The 18,929-nt window shown below is 40.0% G+C and overlaps 1 protein-coding gene across 1 annotated transcript in view; it reads right to left on the reverse strand.

Moving 5' to 3' along the window:
- The window catches only part of LOC102491813 (tyrosine-protein kinase Fer), a gene marked incomplete at its 5' end in the record, with an annotated part of 266,259 nt that overhangs the window by 100,308 nt on the left and 147,022 nt on the right, over positions 1-18,929 (reverse strand). Inside the window, 1 exon segment of the mRNA XM_006161117.3 lies at positions 3,981-4,104. Within this exon segment, the coding sequence (XP_006161179.2) occupies positions 3,981-4,104 (124 nt within the window).

Consider the following 18,929-nt stretch of genomic DNA (forward strand, 5'->3'; position numbering starts at 1 on the left):
GAAAGAGGTTGGCAGCCTCTGCCAGCAAAAGCTGAAGGGAAGGCTCCCTGTGCCTTCTCCCTGGCTTGCTCCTGAAATTTGTTCCTACAGTCTCTCGTTAGAGAGGCTGGGTGACCTCTCCATGCCTGGCTTGCTTCTATGATAACTCTGACCAGAAGACCTTTGGCTTGCTCAAACAGGAGCATTAGTCCTCCCTTCACCTTCTTCCTTGGCTTGTTCCAGTCATACATTTAGATCTGCAGATTCTCCCGGGAAGTAGTTTCCACATGCATAGAGCACCCCAACTTTTAGAGCTGTCACCCAAGGGACTGGCTCTTAAATCACCTAGCTCTGGGTGAGGACAGAGCACTGCACTCCTGAGTCTCATAGGCCACAGAGAACACAGAGGTGAGTTTTAACTTCGGAATCTTCAGCAGCTCTATCTTCAGATTCAACCAGAGTGCCAGGATTATGACTCAGACCTCTCCGTGTAGTGGGGCTGAGTGAGTGAGGGCTATGCTGGCTCCCAGGGAAGAGCTGCATGGCATCAGTCTGGGCATTTCCTGCACAGGACTCCAAAAGCGCAAGCAACAAAAGCAAAACTAGACAAATGGGCTTGCTGCACACAAAAGGCTCCTATACAGAAAGTAAGCAATTATTAGAATGAAAAGACAGCCCTCAAATTGGGAGAAAATATTTGCAAATTATATATCTGTAAAGGACTAGTATCCCAAACTGACAGAACTCAATAGCAAGAAAAAAAATAACCTGATTATAACGTGGGCAAAGTATCTGAGCAGACATTTCTCAAAACAGAGAAACAAATGGCCAGCAGATAGAGCGATAGCCATCCAAAAGCTCTCTGTCTCTACTCACCAGGGAAATGCAAATGAAAGCCACAATGAGACAGTCATCTCATGCCTGCCAGAACCGCCATCACCATAAAGATGAATAATAGCAAGTGCTGGCAAAGTGTAGAGAACCTCGGTCAACCGGTGGTGTGTGGTTAAGTGGCTGGATCCCACATGGTCGACTGCAGAGGTTCAAGTCCTGGACCCAGTGGCTTCGAAACATATCTGGAGGTAAAGGGACTGCAGCAGGGCCATCTCCCCTGAGAGGTTGATTTCTCTCTCTCTCTCTCTCTCACTCACTCTCTCTCTCTCACTCTCCTTCTCCTCTTCCCTACCTTCCTGGAGAGTGCCTGCTCCCTATAGCAAGCTATATATATTAAGAAGAAAGAGAACCACTGTACACTGTTGGTGGGAAGATAAATTAGTACTTTTTAGGTTTACTTTTTTTTGTGGAGTGTGCGAGTGTGTGTGTGTGTGTGTGTGGTGTTTCAGACAAGAGTCTCACTATGTCACAAGCCTTCTGCCTCAGTCTCCCAAGTAGCTGGGACCACAGATGTGCACCACCGCACCTGTCTCTTTCAGACATGGCCTCACTTTCTTGTCTGCAGTGGCCAGGAGCTCTGTGGCCATGGTCTTCCTGCCCCAGCCTCCTAAGTAGCTACAACAAGTGCACACCAGCATGCCAGCCTTTACTTAGGGTGCACCTGGAATTGAACCCAGGTCTCCCGTGTGTCCTCATCTTGCCATGTAGCAGTGCCCAGCGAATGCTACCACAGCTGGGCAGTTCACTAAATCTACTTTGGAAAATAGTATGGTGGTTACTCAAAATGTAAAAAAATATAGAATTATCCTCTGATCCAACAATCCCACAGTTAGGGATCTATCCAAAGGAACTGCAATGTGGAAGAGCTATCTGCATTCCCATATTCATTTCAGCTTTATTCAAAATGTACAAGGCGTGGAAGCAAGCTAAGTGTTCATCAAGAGAACAACGAATAAAGGAAAATGTCACGTATAGTCACACTGGAGAACTCTTCAGTTAGAAAAAAAGAAGGAAATCCTGCCATAGGTGACAATATAAATTGAACTGGAGGACATTACATTAAGTGAAATAAACCAGGTGTAAAAAGACAAATACTCTATGAACTCACTTAAATGGAGAGTCTAAAAAAGCTGATCTTACAGAAGCACAGAGTGAAAAGGTGGTCCCGAGAGGGCAGGGAAGGGGGCAGGATGGGGAAAGAAAAGATGCTGTCCAAAGGATCCTAAGTTTCAGGCAGGCTGTGGGGATACATTTTAGTGACCTACAGGACTGCATGGGGACCACAGTTATTCATAATGCATGTATATTTCAAAAGAGATTTTTAATGTCTTTTAAGACAGAAAAATAAATTGGTGAGATGATGGATCGATCACTGGATCCTGTCCTGGAATCCTCAACACATACTACAGGGAGTCAGCACTACCAATCAGAACGCTGGCACCAACGCTGCAGCCCATTCGTCAAAGCTGCTCTCAGTGACACTGTTCAAGATGTTCAACTGGGAAACCGTCCCAGCAGGCAGCTGCTAGGATGTGTGGTCAAGAAGGGCTGACTTCCCCCAATTTGTGAATGCATGGAATTCTTAAAAAGCAAAATGGAAAATAACATTACAGCAGACAATATGACTTAGAGAGGGATAAATTTGAAAAGCTAACTGCCACCTACGATCTTTTGATAGGATGGCTCAATTCTGATAATATGGGCACTTCAAAATAACAATTGTCCATTTAGGAGAAAAGCAAGACATTGGAACAATGGTTTCCTTAACTTCTTGCACTAGAAATTAAGGAATGCTACTGGTAACTGATAAACTGGTAAAACTATTTCAATAACATGTATTTATTATGATATAAAGCCATGAATAGTTGAATGGTTTTAAAAAATCTGAGAACTTGATGAAGAATTTGGTACCTGGAGAACCCAACACCTCAGCAATAAAGATGATACATTTTCTCTAAAAAAGGGAAGAACAACTTATGGTTGTTCAGAACAATTTATGGTTGTTCTCATCTAAAATCAAATGCCTTGCAAGCCTTTAAAAAAATTCTTGTGTGATTTGATCTCTATTCAAGGAAAGTAAAACAGAAATACAATGACAATTGCTGAGTTTTAGTTGTCTTAATTTCCAGGAAAAAAGCATCTCCATTGAAATGTATTTTAAAATATATGCAATTGTGAACTATAGGTCATACTTTTAGTTTCCAAATAAAACTGAAAATTAAGTTCAACTTTTGGAAGTAAAAAAATTCACCAATAAAAGTACATTTAAGGTAAAATACATTGTTTTGCTGTAATTATGCATTCACAACCTCACTAACATAAGTCAAAGACTTGTATAATCAAACACCTCAGAGAAAAACATACTTCAATCCCAAATCAGCTTGGATAAAGAACACAATCTGACTAAGGCCCTCATCCACATTAAACAGTATTAAGCACTGTCTCCAGCAGATAAAAACCACACCACTGTCCATTCCATTTTGTCCGGATACAGTTAGCCACACAGTCATACTTATAACCTGACGCAAATTCCGTAACAGTTCTCGAGTTACACTGACAGTTCAGGAAAGAACACTTTGAACAACAAACAACTAAAACTATACGCTACAAAGCATTAAGACAAGATCTTTACATATAGTTAAGGTATGTTTCCTTTGAAGTAACTAGTATGTGAGAATATTCTGACCTTAGCCAAATTTACTGTCATGAAATGTCCTTTTATTATTACACTCTTCCATGATTTTATATGTAAATTCTTTGGAAAATGAGAATAGGCAACACATGAAATAATCTTATTTGATTATAAGATTATAGTTTCTTATATTACTAAATTGGGTACCTTCCAATGTCACTGTTATTTGGGATTATGATAGAACAAACTAATTAGTAGGCAAGTCATTGTCCAGCTAGGCACTCACTTCAAGGAGGAGGGAAAACACATGTTTCTGTGAACTATACAAGCAACTAGCATGGAATGTTTTCATACAAAATATGAAAACCGACATGAAAATAAACATTTTGTGAAAACATACTGTTATAACAAATATATCATTTTTCTAGAATTCTATTAATAACACTGGAAAATGCTTGTAAAATATTCTCCTTACCTGTGTATACAGTTTTTACTGGAGAGATACAACATACCAGAAGCAGCATCTAAAGAGAATTTCACTAACAGTTTGAGTTTTAGTTCATCCTTCTTCTTTCTCAGAAAGGAGAGGAAATCACCACCTAGAGGAATTGAAAGATAAACAATGGGACAAAATTATGATGAAATCACATTTTAAGTGAGGATAAAAGAAAATATGAAAGAGCACCATAAATTTTCCTAGATACAGCTTAAACACTTTACGTATTTCATACTGATATTACTCAAGGCATAATTATCACTTCAAGTCCTAATTTTTTCTTTGTCACTATCGTTGTAAATTGGCTTCACTAAAATTTTCAAAGAAATTGAATTTTCTCTAGTACAAAATAAAGGATTGTAATTACTATGACTTAAACAAGTAAATAATATTGGATTAGTTATTAGATTCAGTGATTTTAATAAAAAAGTGACTATTAATAACCAAACTGATAGTAGTGTCAGACAGAGAAAAAGGAAAACACTGTAATTTTGATAAGATTTTGTTTTGATCTGGTCTGTATTTTTGTGCATCAAATATATTCCAGTGAAGTCATAGAAAACTTTGTAAGCCACAACAGTTCTGGACAAACATGGTCCTCCCTCAGTATCCATGGGGAGTTGGTTGCAGGACACCTTCTTTCCTGGTGAAGACCAAAATCTGTAAGTGCCCAAATCCCTTTTAGAAAATTAAGACACATTGGCATATAATCTACACACATCCTCCCATATATTTAAAATCCCTATTGGATTCTCTGTAATCTCTTAACACAGTGCCAATGCTACGTAAGTAGTTTTCATTAACCCAGTAAGTCCAAAATATTATGACATTAACACGTCAGTGTAAAAATCACAGTTGAGATATTTTAATTTTTTATCATAAGAAGTCTTTTAAATACAAGATTTATTTTATTTTTATGGAACATCTCAATTTAGATGCCAATTTTTATCTGAAATACTTGAAATGTTTTTAGATTCCGTGAAATTTACAAATGAAAAAGTAGTTCATATACCTTAATTGTTCTAAAAATGCTTAAAATTTTCCAATGAATCAAATATCGGTTTGTTGGTCTCTGATACTTGAAAGTTGACAACTTCTTTGTGTCCTGGCAACTCTACGGCTGTCACCATGACACAAAACGAATACATTGAATTACATCATAAATACTAGGGATACTGTTTGGATTACCATGAGAAAAAGAGAAAGAAAGAAAGTCGGGAGGCTCATGAACGTTCAAAGAGAGAAAAAAGGATGATTGGTGTGAAGGCTAAACTATCATAAACAGCGCCATGCTGAGAAAATACAAATGAAAAAGACTATCAAGATGCATGAAAAGAGGAACACCAAACAGAAGGGTGATGAGGAGACTCCACAAGAGACTCCTGCTATCTGCTGGACAGAGAAGGACAGTCCTGGGCTAAAGTACTTTCCAATACGAGTAAACAAAAACAGAAAGAGAAAGCAGGAAAATCGGAATTTCCTCTACTCAAAGTATGAGCCCAGGGAGAAACAGAAGTATTAAAAGTTATTCGAACAGAAAAGAGAAAGAAGGCATGGAAGAGGATGGTTACAAAAGTCTGCTTTGTTGGAGATGGCTTTACCAGAAAGCCACCTAAATATCAAAGATGCATTAGGCCAATGGGCTTATGTTTCAGGAAGGCCCACGTAACACATCCTGAATTGAAAGTTACCTTTCGCCTGCCAATATTTGTGTAAAGAAAAATCCCTCATCCCCACTATAAACAACTTTGGGTGTTATCAGCAAAGGTACTGCCATTGAGGTGAATGTGAGCGAGTTGGGCCTTGTGACACAAGGAGGCAAGGTTATCTGGGGGAAATATACCCAAGTTACCAACAATCCTGAAATGATGGCTGTATAAATGCTGTCTTACTGGTCTGATAGCAGTTGCATACAAGTAACTCCTTGTAATTTTTGAAGATGATACACCAATCTGGAAAACCATCATGACTGATGTTTCTGAATATAGCTGGTCTTACATGTCTGCAGTCATCAGAAGATTATTTATTAAACTGTACGAAAATATAAAATGGCCTCGTTTTAAAAAAAAAAATCGAGTATCAATTTTTAAATTTACATTGATTAAATTAAATTTAACTTCAGATTTTTAGAAGCATTAGCCAAATTTTAAGAACTTTAGAGACACATATGACCAGTGACTAAGCACACTGAATAGTGTAGCTTTCGACTTCGCATTCATACTTAATAGAACATTAAAAGCTATTGTGTGATTATTTTTCTTTTCCATTGGTTAATTTGCAGTTTATTCCACTATAAAAATAAGTTAAAGTATGTTAGAAAACATGTTTCTCTAAAAACAACCATTCCCACAATATAGTCCCCCAGATTTCAAGTCAGAAATTTGTTGGGAGGATTAGCATTTTAATTGCAGTTTCCTGAACTTTTGTTCACTCTCTTCACCAGGGATCCAGGTTGTCTTAAATAGAAAAGCTCTAGAGGTGAGTACTTAATGATCTTTTCTTTAATGAGAGCCTCTAGAATGTAAACACTTCTCTAACTCTCCTTAAAATGTTCCCATTTTCTAATTTTTGCCCTCATTCACAAATCACATGTTACACAAATTTAGAGGGGCTATTGCCAGAGTCAATAAGCTATGTTTTAAAAATAAACCTAATGGTGTCAGATAATTTGCTTTTTCCTGTTCTTTTTAAGGGAATACCAAATGTATAAAACTACTAGGATGATTACAGAAATAGTTTCTATGAAGCTGAACTTAAAAATCTGAATGAAAACACATAATTTCAACAGTACATAGCAATACTAATTTATACGAACTATAATAGATACCAAAAATGCCCATTAAAATGGACTTGAAGACAATATTTAGTTCAGTAAGTTACTCGGACCAAATTTACATGTTAATTCTTTTACTAGATTGGTTTGTTTTAGAAAATTCTCATCCTTCTGGTCTTAAAACCAAACAGCATTCTGTAGACCCCATGGAAAAACTCAAATGAAATGATCTTTCTTTTCTCTAACTTGATTCCAAAGCAGCATATGATATAGCCCTGGAGTTCTGTGGAATTCTGACATTCTTTATCTCAAAGTTAGCTGAGATTTAGCACCTTTTCATCAACCTCCTGGATTTTTAAAATGTGCTTCTTCAGGAACCAGCAGGTGGCATAGTGGTTACGTTGCTGGACTCCCACCCAGCTGACCAGTGTTTGAGTCCTGGATGCAGTGGCTTGAAAATCATGCCGGGCACGTGTGTGTGTGTGCCCAAAATCAAGAGGAGAATAGAGGAGAAGACAGCCTGCTGCAGTCCCTCCTGGGGTAGGGGGTGATTTCTCACTACCTTTCTCTTTCTCTCCCCCGCAGTGAGTACACATGCCCCAAAGCAAAAACCTCTTAAAACAAAAAGTGTACTTCATATAATCCTACTTACAGTTTCCACCTGCCCCCGAATGTAAACCCTGTAAAGAGAATTCTACCTCTGCTGTCTGATATTTGTTGCTAAATATCAAGGAATTACTACAAGTAAATTACCATTCAATTACTACTATTGTAAATATTGTTTAATAATACATAATATATTAACGAAGAAACGACAACACTTACCTAGCATTAAAATAGGTTAAGAAGTGATGTCAAGTCAATAAAGGTGAAGTATTAGGAAGACGGAACTATGTACAGTGGTTTCACAACAACGCAACACAGTCAGACACAGGATTTCCAGTGGTCTTAGAGTTAATCTGGACACTTCTGCCATAAGACAATTTCTTGCTTAAAATCATTAAATCTTGGGAAGTAAATTTTGAAATTATTTCCAGTTTTTTGTTACTGAGGCTGCGGGTAATGATTTTAAGTAAAGGAACAGAGTTGCATCATGCCAAAGGCCAGTCAGCTTTCTGCAGAAAGCTAGAGGGAAGCAAGAGCTTCGCAAAAATTGTTAATTATTTGTGTGAGTGCGTCCAAGAAGAGCCCTGAAGCAAGAAGCAAACTCCCAGGAGGATAAATAAGGAACTAAAGTTAGAATACTCAGAATGACCCAGCTATAGCCCCTCAGCCAGGATTCTTTTTTTCTTTTTCCTTTAAGGTTCTTGATATATGGTGGGTGCAATCACCAGAGAGAGACAAAGAGAGGGAAACAGAGAAATCACCTTTCTCCCAGGGGGTAGCCATGCTGCACGCCCTTCTCTTCCTTCTATCAGAATTTCGGACACACATGCACTTGTTCCTGGAGTGATTTTCAAGCCACTGGGTCTAGGGCTCAAAGAGAGGCTGGCCGTGTGGGAGCCTTAGCCACTGCACCACTTGCTGGCCCCTAGGCACCATTCTTGACCATGACCAGTGAGGGAGGACGGTCTGGAGACTGCTATCAGGTGACAGAGTATTCCATGTTCATTGTGATGTTTCTTTAGAGTGCAGGGCCGAGCCTTTTCAACACATTCTTTGTCTCTCTCAGCAAGGGCCAAATTAAAAACTTCTCTTAGAGCGTGTGACATACTCACACGTAAAACACATAGGCATGTAAGTACACATATGTGTATACATGTATGTGCACATATATGTGTGTGGATGCACATGGATAGACTGTGTCCTACCTGGCTGTAAGAGGTCTGGGGCTCAAAATAGGCAAACTGAGGTAAGTAATTGCCCTTTTGTAATTTTGTCTTAACAAAGCTTATTTTAAAAAAAATTCAGAATTATTTAAATTTTATTTATTACTATTTTTAATTTTATCAGAAAGAGACAGAGAGAGAGAAAAAAAAAAGAAAGTGAGATAGCAAGCTGCCAGGTTCAGGACTCAAAGCACAGTTGGCCATGTGCCAGTCTAGCACCTTAACCACGATGCCACCTGCTGGCCCCAACAATGAGGGCAGTCCCTCATTGGCTTACCTCAGTCAGTGAAGGCCATTCCCCTGCTGAAGGGATTTGTTCAGGTAAGGGCTTAAATTAAGGCCCCTGAGATGGAAGGAGACGCTTGAAGGATGAGGGAACCTGTTTTTTGAGAGAAGTACCCAGGAAGAAGTGCAATTGGAAGCAAAAGAGACAGCACAAGGAATGGCAGTCTGACAGAGCATTTTTGGGTGATTTTATGGAAGGAAGAAGAGAATTAAGAAGAAGGACTAGCCTCTGGCTGAGCCACTGGATTATGCCTTGTGTGAAGCATGCCTTCCCTATGTATCTCCTGTACTGGCAACTCAAAGATAGCTACGGGGGGGCCAGCAAGTGGCGTGGTGATCAAGGCACCGGACTCCCACATAGTCGACCATGGTTCAAGTCTTGGACCTGGCAGCTGCGTGTGTGTGTATATGACCAAAATCCCAGGAGGAAAAGGAATTGCAACATGGCTGTGATCCTTGGGAGGTGATTTTTCACTTTCTCTCTCTCTCTCTCTCTCTGGAGAGTACATATGCCCTATGGCAAAAACCTTTTAAAAAAAAAAAGAGCTATCTAATGGATACGTCTGTAGCAGAAGGTTGTTTTGAAAATTTAAAATGAGAATACACAGATTGAGGATTCCTCACTCAAAAATTAAAAATCCAAAATGCTCTAAAAATGTTAAAATTTTTGAGCACTCACAGGATGCCACAAGTGGGAAATTTCACACTTGAGCTCATGTCACAGTTAACATGCAGCAGTACAAGAACAGTGTATGAAATTACCTGCAGGCATGTGTATGAAGCATCTGTTAAACATAAAAGAATTTCGTGTTTAGACTTGAGTCCTTCTTTTAAGTCCCATTCTGTAAAAGCAAATTCTCCAAAATCCAAAGAAATCGCAAGTCTGAAACATTTATCGTTCCAAACATTTCAGATTAGGGATATTCAATCTTACGTCAAAAGTTTTGGAAAAAAGTAGAAGACTCATTAAACAGAAGTGTTTATATTCTTACTATTGTTTACAGACAACTCTCAATAGGAGGATGGAAGGCTATTACTCTCCAATAGCTCTTTCTAAAAGATTTTTATTATTCCAAGATTTCTATTAGTCCGTGCAGTGAGAATTTGGTCTTACCTGGTCTGTAAATATTTATGGGACTCTGAGAAACTGATCACACTAAACATAAACTTAAGATTCTTCCATAAACAAGAACATCCATTTATCAATTTATGAGTGGGGAAAAGGGACTACGGGGGCAATACCACCAAAGGCTTTCTGTCATTGAATCATGGACAAATCTTAATTTATCTTTAAACAATTTCAAAGTTTATTAAAGAGATACCAGTCCTCAGTGATATATAAAATGTATGATTTATTACCCTTGTTGTTAAGAGATCAATTTGCTTCCTAAGAAGTTTGTTTGGTTTAGTCATGTTTGATTATACACATAAAAATAAGCTAAATAAGCTAGTAATTGAAGCAAGTACTAAATTAAAGAGAGCTATTTTGAGGGCTCCATTTATGTCACTGTTTAGAATTCTTTTTCTAAAATGTTTTGCTCTTTTATCATCAATATGCAAACTGTGGATGGTAGCCAGCCCATCAAAAATAAGGGGGAATGGGACCAGCAGTTAGCGTAATGGCTTTGTCACTGGACTCCCATGTAGTCGACCGTGGTTCGAATCCCGAACCCGGCGGCTTAAACTTGCACCGGGTGCATGTGCATGCATGCCCAAGATCGTGAGAGGAGAATGAACTGCGGCGTGGTCATCCCCCCTGGGGGGTGATTTCTCGCTTTCTGTCTCTCTGTCTCTCTCTGTCTTTCTGGAGAGCGCACGTGCCCTATAGCAAAACCTCTCCCAAAAAAGGAAAAAAAAAATAAGGGGGAATAATTGAAATGATCAGCATAAATGATGAATGTGGACTTAAACTGCACGCCATGAAATGCAGGATAGATTTTAGGTAATAGGACATAGCCTGAACAAGTTCCTTAAGAGAAAAGGAGCAGTGGGAACATGGAGGCAGAGGAGTCTGGCTGCCACCTGTGGGGCACACTTAGAGGTGGACTGAGCAGGAAGGAAGACGAGGCCTGAGAGTGCTGCACTGGGCAAGGGTGGTAGGTGATGGCGGCTTACAGTACATGGACTGAAACATGCAGTCAGAAACGCTCAGGAGTAAACTCGAAATGATCAGTTGGTGGAGAAAGACGAGTCACTAAAACTGTGAAAATGACTCCAAGAATACAGGTTTTCCTCTTCCGTTTTTTTTATTGTAAAGCAGCGCTGGCGTGCTACCTACGTGAGAGAATCCAGCTAGATCAAGTACACAGGCTTGATGACCTCTGCAGTTTGGGCTAATACACGGTGCCAGGCCTCTCAGACGAGGGTCCTCATAGCCACATTCTGTTAACACTGCAGGACAGCAGGAGCCTTCTACATTTGTCCTTTGCAGGGGGACTGTCAAGAACCTAACCCAATAGCAGCTATCATCGTACACCTAGGAAACTAGGTCCCTTTCATAGTATTAACTTGCAGGTTCAAGAGGCAACAGCCATAATCTTGCAGATGCGAGGTGAACTTGCAGCCATGAGGAAGAGGGGCCATAATCAACATTCACAACCTGGAAGGTGAGCACTAGAAGGGACTCGTGGCCGAGCTGTGACGGAAACTGTCCTGCAAGGCCTAAACATTTTACCATCAGGCCCTTAACGGGGCAGGTCTGCTGAGCAATGTTCAGAGTCGTAGTATTACGTGGTCTTACGTCGATTGTGTTTTGCTTAAACTATTCTTACGATTGCTTTCTGTACTTTGCAATGACTATTTTACATTTCTCGTTGTGGTTTTGCAGCAGGGCTTAGTGTGCTATTTTTTAATTCTCAGAAAGGAAGCTAGGAAGGGGGATTCACCCTAATGAATATTTTTATATCCTGAGGCTGATGCACTTACCTCCATACAAATAGCCACTCACCATCCCTGCCACCCACCCCACCCACAGCCCAGTTTGCCACCATGGCAATCAGGGAAGACTGGGTCTCTCTTCCTGCTTTCATGCCACACTGCTCCCTTTCATATTTCAGAGCTTCTTATCCCTCCAAACACTGCCTTTGATATTACATGTAAAGAAGAGAATGTGCAGGAAAACCAGGTGTATAAAAATCTTGGCTCTAAACCCGCCAGGAAACCCTTCAAATACTTAGATACTACAATGGCATTTTTTTTGGGGAAAAATCAATGGAATACTCTTTTTGATGTCTCTGTCTGCTGCAGGAAAACCTGCAGAGAAAAAAAAAAAAAGAAGGCATCAATTCACGCTTTCTTAGATAGATTTTTTAAAGAGACATGGGATAAAAAGACTTATCCAAAAGTACATCTAAATGTAATAGGGGGAAAATGTGTATAAAAGATAGTGTCTTCAGAAACTGGATTGATCATAAGCTAGATATTTTAGGGGCATTAAGGTCTCTAAACCAGTAATACTAATGACATCATTTAAAAAATAGGAAATAACAGCACTGAAACATTACAAAGTTATATCTTCATATTCATGCAATTTTGTTAATCACAGTGAAAACTTACTTATTAATGCAAAGATTTTTTATCAGACATAATTTCATCAATCGTAAAGCTGGTCCTAACTGATTACAAAAATATTTCATGAAAATATACTTTGCTTTTTTTTTTTTTGGAGAGTTGTTTCTTTGTGCTATAGGGCACGTGCGCTCACCAGACAGACAGAGAGAGACAGAGAGACAGAAAGTGAGAAATCACCCCCCTGGAGGGGATGGCCACGCCGCAATCCCTTCTCCTCCATTCTCCTCTTGGGATCTTGGGCACGCACGCACACGCGCCCGGCGTGAGTTTTAAGCCACTGGGTCTGGGACCCGAACCGTGGTCGACTACGTGGGAGTCCAGTGACATAGCCATTATGCTAACTGCTGGTCCTGAAAATATACTTTCTTAAAAAGAATTATTTAATTTTATTTGACCAGTGACAGACATAGAGAGAGAGGAAAAGTGAGAAAGCAAGTTCCCAGGTCCAGGACTCAAACCATGGTTAGCCATGTGGCAAGCCCAGTTACCTCAACCACCATGCCACCTGCCGGCCCCATGAAAAAACATTTTTAAAGAACATACTGCAGTAAAGATTAGGGAACGTGTGCATTAAGGGCAGGTCTGCATAAATAGGCCTCGTTAGCTTGGCAGGGGCAATGGCGGGTAAAGAGAAGCCGTTCTCTTTACCATTCTAGTGTGAGTTTTCTTCGCTTTGGGCTCATCGAGGGGATGGCCACGCCGCAATCCCTTCTCCTCCATTCTCCTCTTGGGATCTTGGGCACGCACGCACACGCGCCCGGCGTGAGTTTTAAGCCACTGGGTCTGGGACCCGAACCGTGGTCGACTACGTGGGAGTCCAGTGACATAGCCATTATGCTAACTGCTGGTCCTGAAAATATACTTTCTTAAAAAGAATTATTTAATTTTATTTGACCAGTGACAGACATAGAGAGAGAGGAAAAGTGAGAAAGCAAGTTCCCAGGTCCAGGACTCAAACCATGGTTAGCCATGTGGCAAGCCCAGTTACCTCAACCACCATGCCACCTGCCGGCCCCATGAAAAAACATTTTTAAAGAACATACTGCAGTAAAGATTAGGGAACGTGTGCATTAAGGGCAGGTCTGCATAAATAGGCCTCGTTAGCTTGGCAGGGGCAATGGCGGGGGAAGAGAAGCCGTTCTCTTTACCATTCTAGTGTGAGTTTTCTTCGCTTTGGGCTCATCGGATGTGCCGCAACTTTTGTCTCAATACTGGAGAGCTCATAAAGGTATTTTAGGGTTGTCTACCATTGTTAAGTCAGTATGTTAGTGGGGTAAAACAAGGATGAGGCCTTCACATTCTGCCATCTTGCCGATACCACCTCCTCACTTTTACTTTCAAAATCTGGCTGGTGTGTTACCCGATATTGGCGCGTCCTTATTCTCACACTTCTCTCTGAGCCTTGCCTTCCTGGACATCAACGGCAATAACTGTAATGGTTGGTTTTACATAGTTCCAACGTGTGCATTAAGAGCAGGTCTGCATAAGGTTGTGTTTGTCGCGATTCAGAGGATGTTAGAGTGACGATACCAGATTAGTACATTTTATTCGTTACTCTTTCATTTTTGCAGGAGGGTTCAATAGTGTTTATTTAAAATTGTATAACTCTCAAGGAGGAAGCTAGAAAGATGGCTTCACCAACTTTTAAAAATATATATTGAAGAGGATACACGGTGTACAAAGGTACACTTGGGTGGAGGTCACAGATTTCTTCCCACCTCCCTACCTAGAGACCAGCATTTGCAAAGAGGCCAAGAAGTCTGAAGGGCTACTGCTCTCCCTCCTTTCTCACCAAATACTAATTGCCACCTCATTTCTTAGGAATCAGAAGTACGCATTTCTCAAAGCACTCTTTAGGAATGTGAAGTGGCTCACAGCAGAATCCCTGCAGAATCTCTTCCAACTCTGTCACTTACCCTCACTACCAGTTTCTCATCTGAGTCGCATGTCTCAGTACAGATAGCTTCCCGTAACTGCTTTCTGTAAGAGGCTGTACTTTTTCTTTTCTTTTTTCTATTCTTTTCTTTTTTTCTTTTCTTTCCTTTCTTTTTCTTTCCTTTTCTTTTCCTCTTTCCTTTCCTTTTTCTTTTTTTTTTTTAAGGTTTCTGCCATAGGGCACACTGAAATCCCTTCTCCCCCATTCTCCTCTCAGGATCTGGGCCACACATACAAATGTGCCTGGAGTGATTTTCAAGCCATTGGGTCCAGGATTCAAACTGCAGTTGACCATGTGGAGTACAGAGCCTTAACCAACGTGCCACCTGCTGGCCCTGGTTATGCTTTTTTGAAAAAATGTTTGATGTAACTTCATCCACCTAGAGTTATCTTATTGCCTAGAATTCACCCTGCGTGATTTTGGCTGAATCAAGAGATACTTTAGAGGGTACTACCTTAAGAGGTAAACCAGAAAGCAGCAAATTAACCTTCTATATAGCTCACTCACAATTTTGTAAAAGACTTTATTTACTTTAATTATCTATCTATATCTATACTTATCAATAAGTGTAGAACAATCAAAGTTTGATCTACCCAGTTACAGGCTACAGAAGAAAAACTAAATATTTCATCTCTGTATCTTAGAAACGAGCACGAAATTCCTTTACTTCTTGTCCTTACCCCCATGCCCAGGCATAACACATTGATGAAACTATTTTTCATTTAAATAACTTCTGACACTACGTAGATGATTATACTAGTATCCAAAGGGGAGAAAACCTTTTTACATGTTTCCCATTACTCATCAACAAAAATGACATTGCATCATATTTCTTCAATGACTGAAAACTCAGACCAAAAATACTACTCTGGACACAAAAAGGGAAAGGAAATTTAGATTAGCAGTGTACTAGACAATAAACCTAAGGGGTATAACTGTCTAGCTCAGCCTGGTTTTGTTTGTGTGTTAGTTTATTGTAAAATTTGCTACAGGGCACGTGCACTCACTGGAGAGAGATAGTGGGAAAAACAATGAGAGAGAGAGAGCAGGAAGGAACTCCCTGGAGGGGAGGCCATGCTGCAATCCTTTCTCCTCCACTCTCCTTCAGGATTTCATGTAGGCACACACGTACGTGCCCAGTGTGTTTTGCAAGAGGCCAGGTGTGGGACTCGAATCGTGCATTTGGTCATGTGGGATCCAGCCGCCTGAACTACCATGCAAGTGGCTGGCCCTGTTTATTTATTTTTAAGTTTATTTATTTTATTCAATATGGACAGTACATGCACCCACATGAAAGACAGAGAGAGAGAGAGAGAGAGAGAGAGAGAAAGAGAGAGAAACACCCTCAGCAGGGTCCCGTTATACTGTAATCTCCTTCCCTCAATTCTCCAGTGTGTTTTAAAGATGACCCAGGGATTTGAACCCACAGTCAGTCATGTGGTTTCCTGCATTGCTCTGTTTGCCAACATTTTTAAAAAGGAAAGAATGAACAATGCAAATAGAAACTTAACAGTTCAGAATCAAAGACATTCTCTAGATCTTTGGCCATGACTCATAATAAGTAACACATTTATACTTAAGTCTCAAAATGTACATATTCCATACATATAAAATGGAAGAAATATTAATGAAAAAAGACTTCACTTTGGCAAATAAACTCTGTTTCTCTGTGTGGCTCAAGTCACCCAGTCTGCTGTGCTTCGAATAGCATCCCTGGCAAATCAATATACCATGGGAAAAATGAGTCAGTCATTCACAACGGGAATCAGAAAATGACTCAAACCAAATCATAATCACAATTTATTGCAAGTAGCTAAACAGTGATTAGAGAGAAATTTATAGCTTAAAATTTTTATATTGGAGACCAGCAGATCGTTTAATGGTTACGTTGCTGGATTCCCACATAGTCAACTGTGGTTCAAGTCCCAAACGCGGTGACTTAAAACTTATGCTGGGATGAGACTGGTGAGTGCCATGGTGGTTAAGGACACTAGACTTCCATGGGACCAGCAGGTAGCGTAATGACTATGTTGCTGGACTCCCATGTAGTCGACCGCGGTTCAAGTCCCAGACCCAGTGGCTTAAACTCATGCCGGGTGCGTGTGCGTGTGTGCCCAAGATCTAGAGAGGAGAATGGAGGAGAAGGGACTGAGGTGTGGCCATCCCTCCAGGGGGTGATTTCTCGCTTTCTATCTCTCTGTCTCTCTGGCAAGCACATGTGCCCTATAGCAAAAACCTTTCCAAAAAAAAAAAAAAAAGGATACTAGACTTCCATGTGGCTGACTGAGGTTTGTGGTTTGGGTCCCAGATCTAGTGGCTTGCTTTCTTACTTTCCCTCCCTCTCTCTCACTCTGTCCTCTCTGGTCAAATTAAAATAAATAAACAAATAAAGATATATATATATATATAAACTCCATACTGGGTGCATGTGCATGCATGCCCAATATCCCGAGAGAATAGAGGGAAAAGGATTATGGCATGGCCGTCCCCCCAAGGGTGATTTCTTACTGTTGGTCTCTCTGTCTCCTGTCTCTGTCTCTCTGGTGAGCGCACACGCCCAATAGCAAAAATCTCTAAAAAAATAAAAATTACAGTTTTAAAAAGCACAAAGATGAAATCCAATGCTCTCCATAAACATCTATAAAAAGAAGCTGGGGAGAAAGGGCAAATTCAACTTAAAATAGGAAGAATAAAATAAAGTTAAATGCAAAAATCAACAATGAAAAACAAACTACAAAGAAAGTGATCAAAGGGCTGGTCCTGTAGCCCAGGGCGTAAGAGGGCTGGTTCTGCATTGCCAAGCTCATAGTCTGGGTCCTGGCCCCAGTGGCTTAAAGCATGCTAGGAATGGATGTGTGGGTACCGGGAATTGCAACGCGACGGTAGGACAGAGAAGGGCCTGTGGCATGATGGCAAAATCATGCCCCTGACGGGGCTTTCTCCCTCTTTCTCTTTCTTTGTCACTTCTTTCCCTGGCAAGCAACCACATCCTCTGGTAATTATGAAAAAGAAAACAAAACAAAAGAAAAAAAGAGAAAAGAATCCAAACTAAAGGTTTTTATTTGAATAAATTAAATGAATAAGTACCTAGGGTTTGAGAGAGAAAGAGAGAAGAAAATATGATTTACTGATGCCAATATATACCCTAGAAACAGAAAGAATAATTAATTATGGAATATAATGGATACTTTTATAGTACGCATTTAACAAATGAGAAGAACCAAAATCTTGAATATACAAGTTAAGAAAATAAACAGAAAATGAAATAAAAAAATTTTAAAAAACTCATTTTGTTAAAGAAACTCCATTCTTAATTAAAATACTTGCAAAGAAAATAATGATGTTATTAGTAAGTTATATAAAATATTCAAGAAAAAGATATTATCAATCTTATACAAATATTCTTAGAAAGGAAAGGAAGAAAATACTTCCAATACTTTTTATGAGTCCTGTTTTGCCCTGATAAAAAATATGACAAGGATATTTATATTATATATATTCATATATAATTTATATATATATATATATATATATATATATATATATATATATACACACACACACACACACACACATATGTATATATATTATAACAATACAAAACAGAGACAGAGAGCCAGTGAGAGGGAAAGTGAGAAATCACCCCTGAGGGAGACGGCCACACTGCAGTCTCTTCTTCATTCTCCTCCTGGGATTGTGGGCACACACGGACATGTGCACAGTGTGATTTTCAAGCTGCCAGGTCTAGGACTCAAACCATGGTTGGCCACATGGGAGTCCAGTTCCTTAACCACCACATCATCCGTTGGCATCATGACAAGGACATTAAAAGAAAATGATAGTTGATAATGTCATTTGACAAATATTCTTTTCTTTCCTTTGCTATAGGGTGTGTGTACTTGCCATGTTGTGGGGGGGAGCAGTAAGAAAACACCCCCCTGGGAGGATGGCCATATTGCAATTCCTTATCCTCCCTCCTCCTCCCGGGATTTGGGTGAGCACTCACGCACATTTGCCCAGTGCATATTCCCAAGCCACCAGGTTTGGGACTCAAATTAGAGTTGGCTATGTAAAGTCCACCTGCTGGTACCACCCTACCAGCAGGCCTGACAAATACTCTTAATAAAATATCTATTAACAATAAAAATCCTATAATATCTTGAAAAATAGTACACCATGATAAAATAGGCTTTATCCTAGAAAACCAAATACTGTTTGGGGCCAGCAGTTAGCGTAATGGCTATGTCGCTGAACTCCCATGTAGTCGACCGTGGTTCAAGTCCTGGACCTAGTAGCTTAAACTCACACCGGGCGTGTGTGCGTATGTGCACAGGATCCCGAGAGGAGAATGGAGGAGAAGGAATTGTGGTGTGGCCATCGCCTGGAGAGTGATTTCTCGCTTTCTATCTCTCTGTCTCTCTCTGTCTTTCTGGAGAACGCATGCGCCCTATAGCAAAAACCTCTCCCTCCCCCCCCAAAAAAAAGAAAGAAAGAAAAGAAAATCAAAATCAAATATTGTTTAACATGTAAAAATC

Source organism: Tupaia chinensis, unplaced genomic scaffold (assembly GCF_000334495.1).
Source record: "Tupaia chinensis unplaced genomic scaffold, TupChi_1.0 Scaffold138235_1, whole genome shotgun sequence".
Taxonomy (NCBI): domain Eukaryota; kingdom Metazoa; phylum Chordata; class Mammalia; order Scandentia; family Tupaiidae; genus Tupaia; species Tupaia belangeri.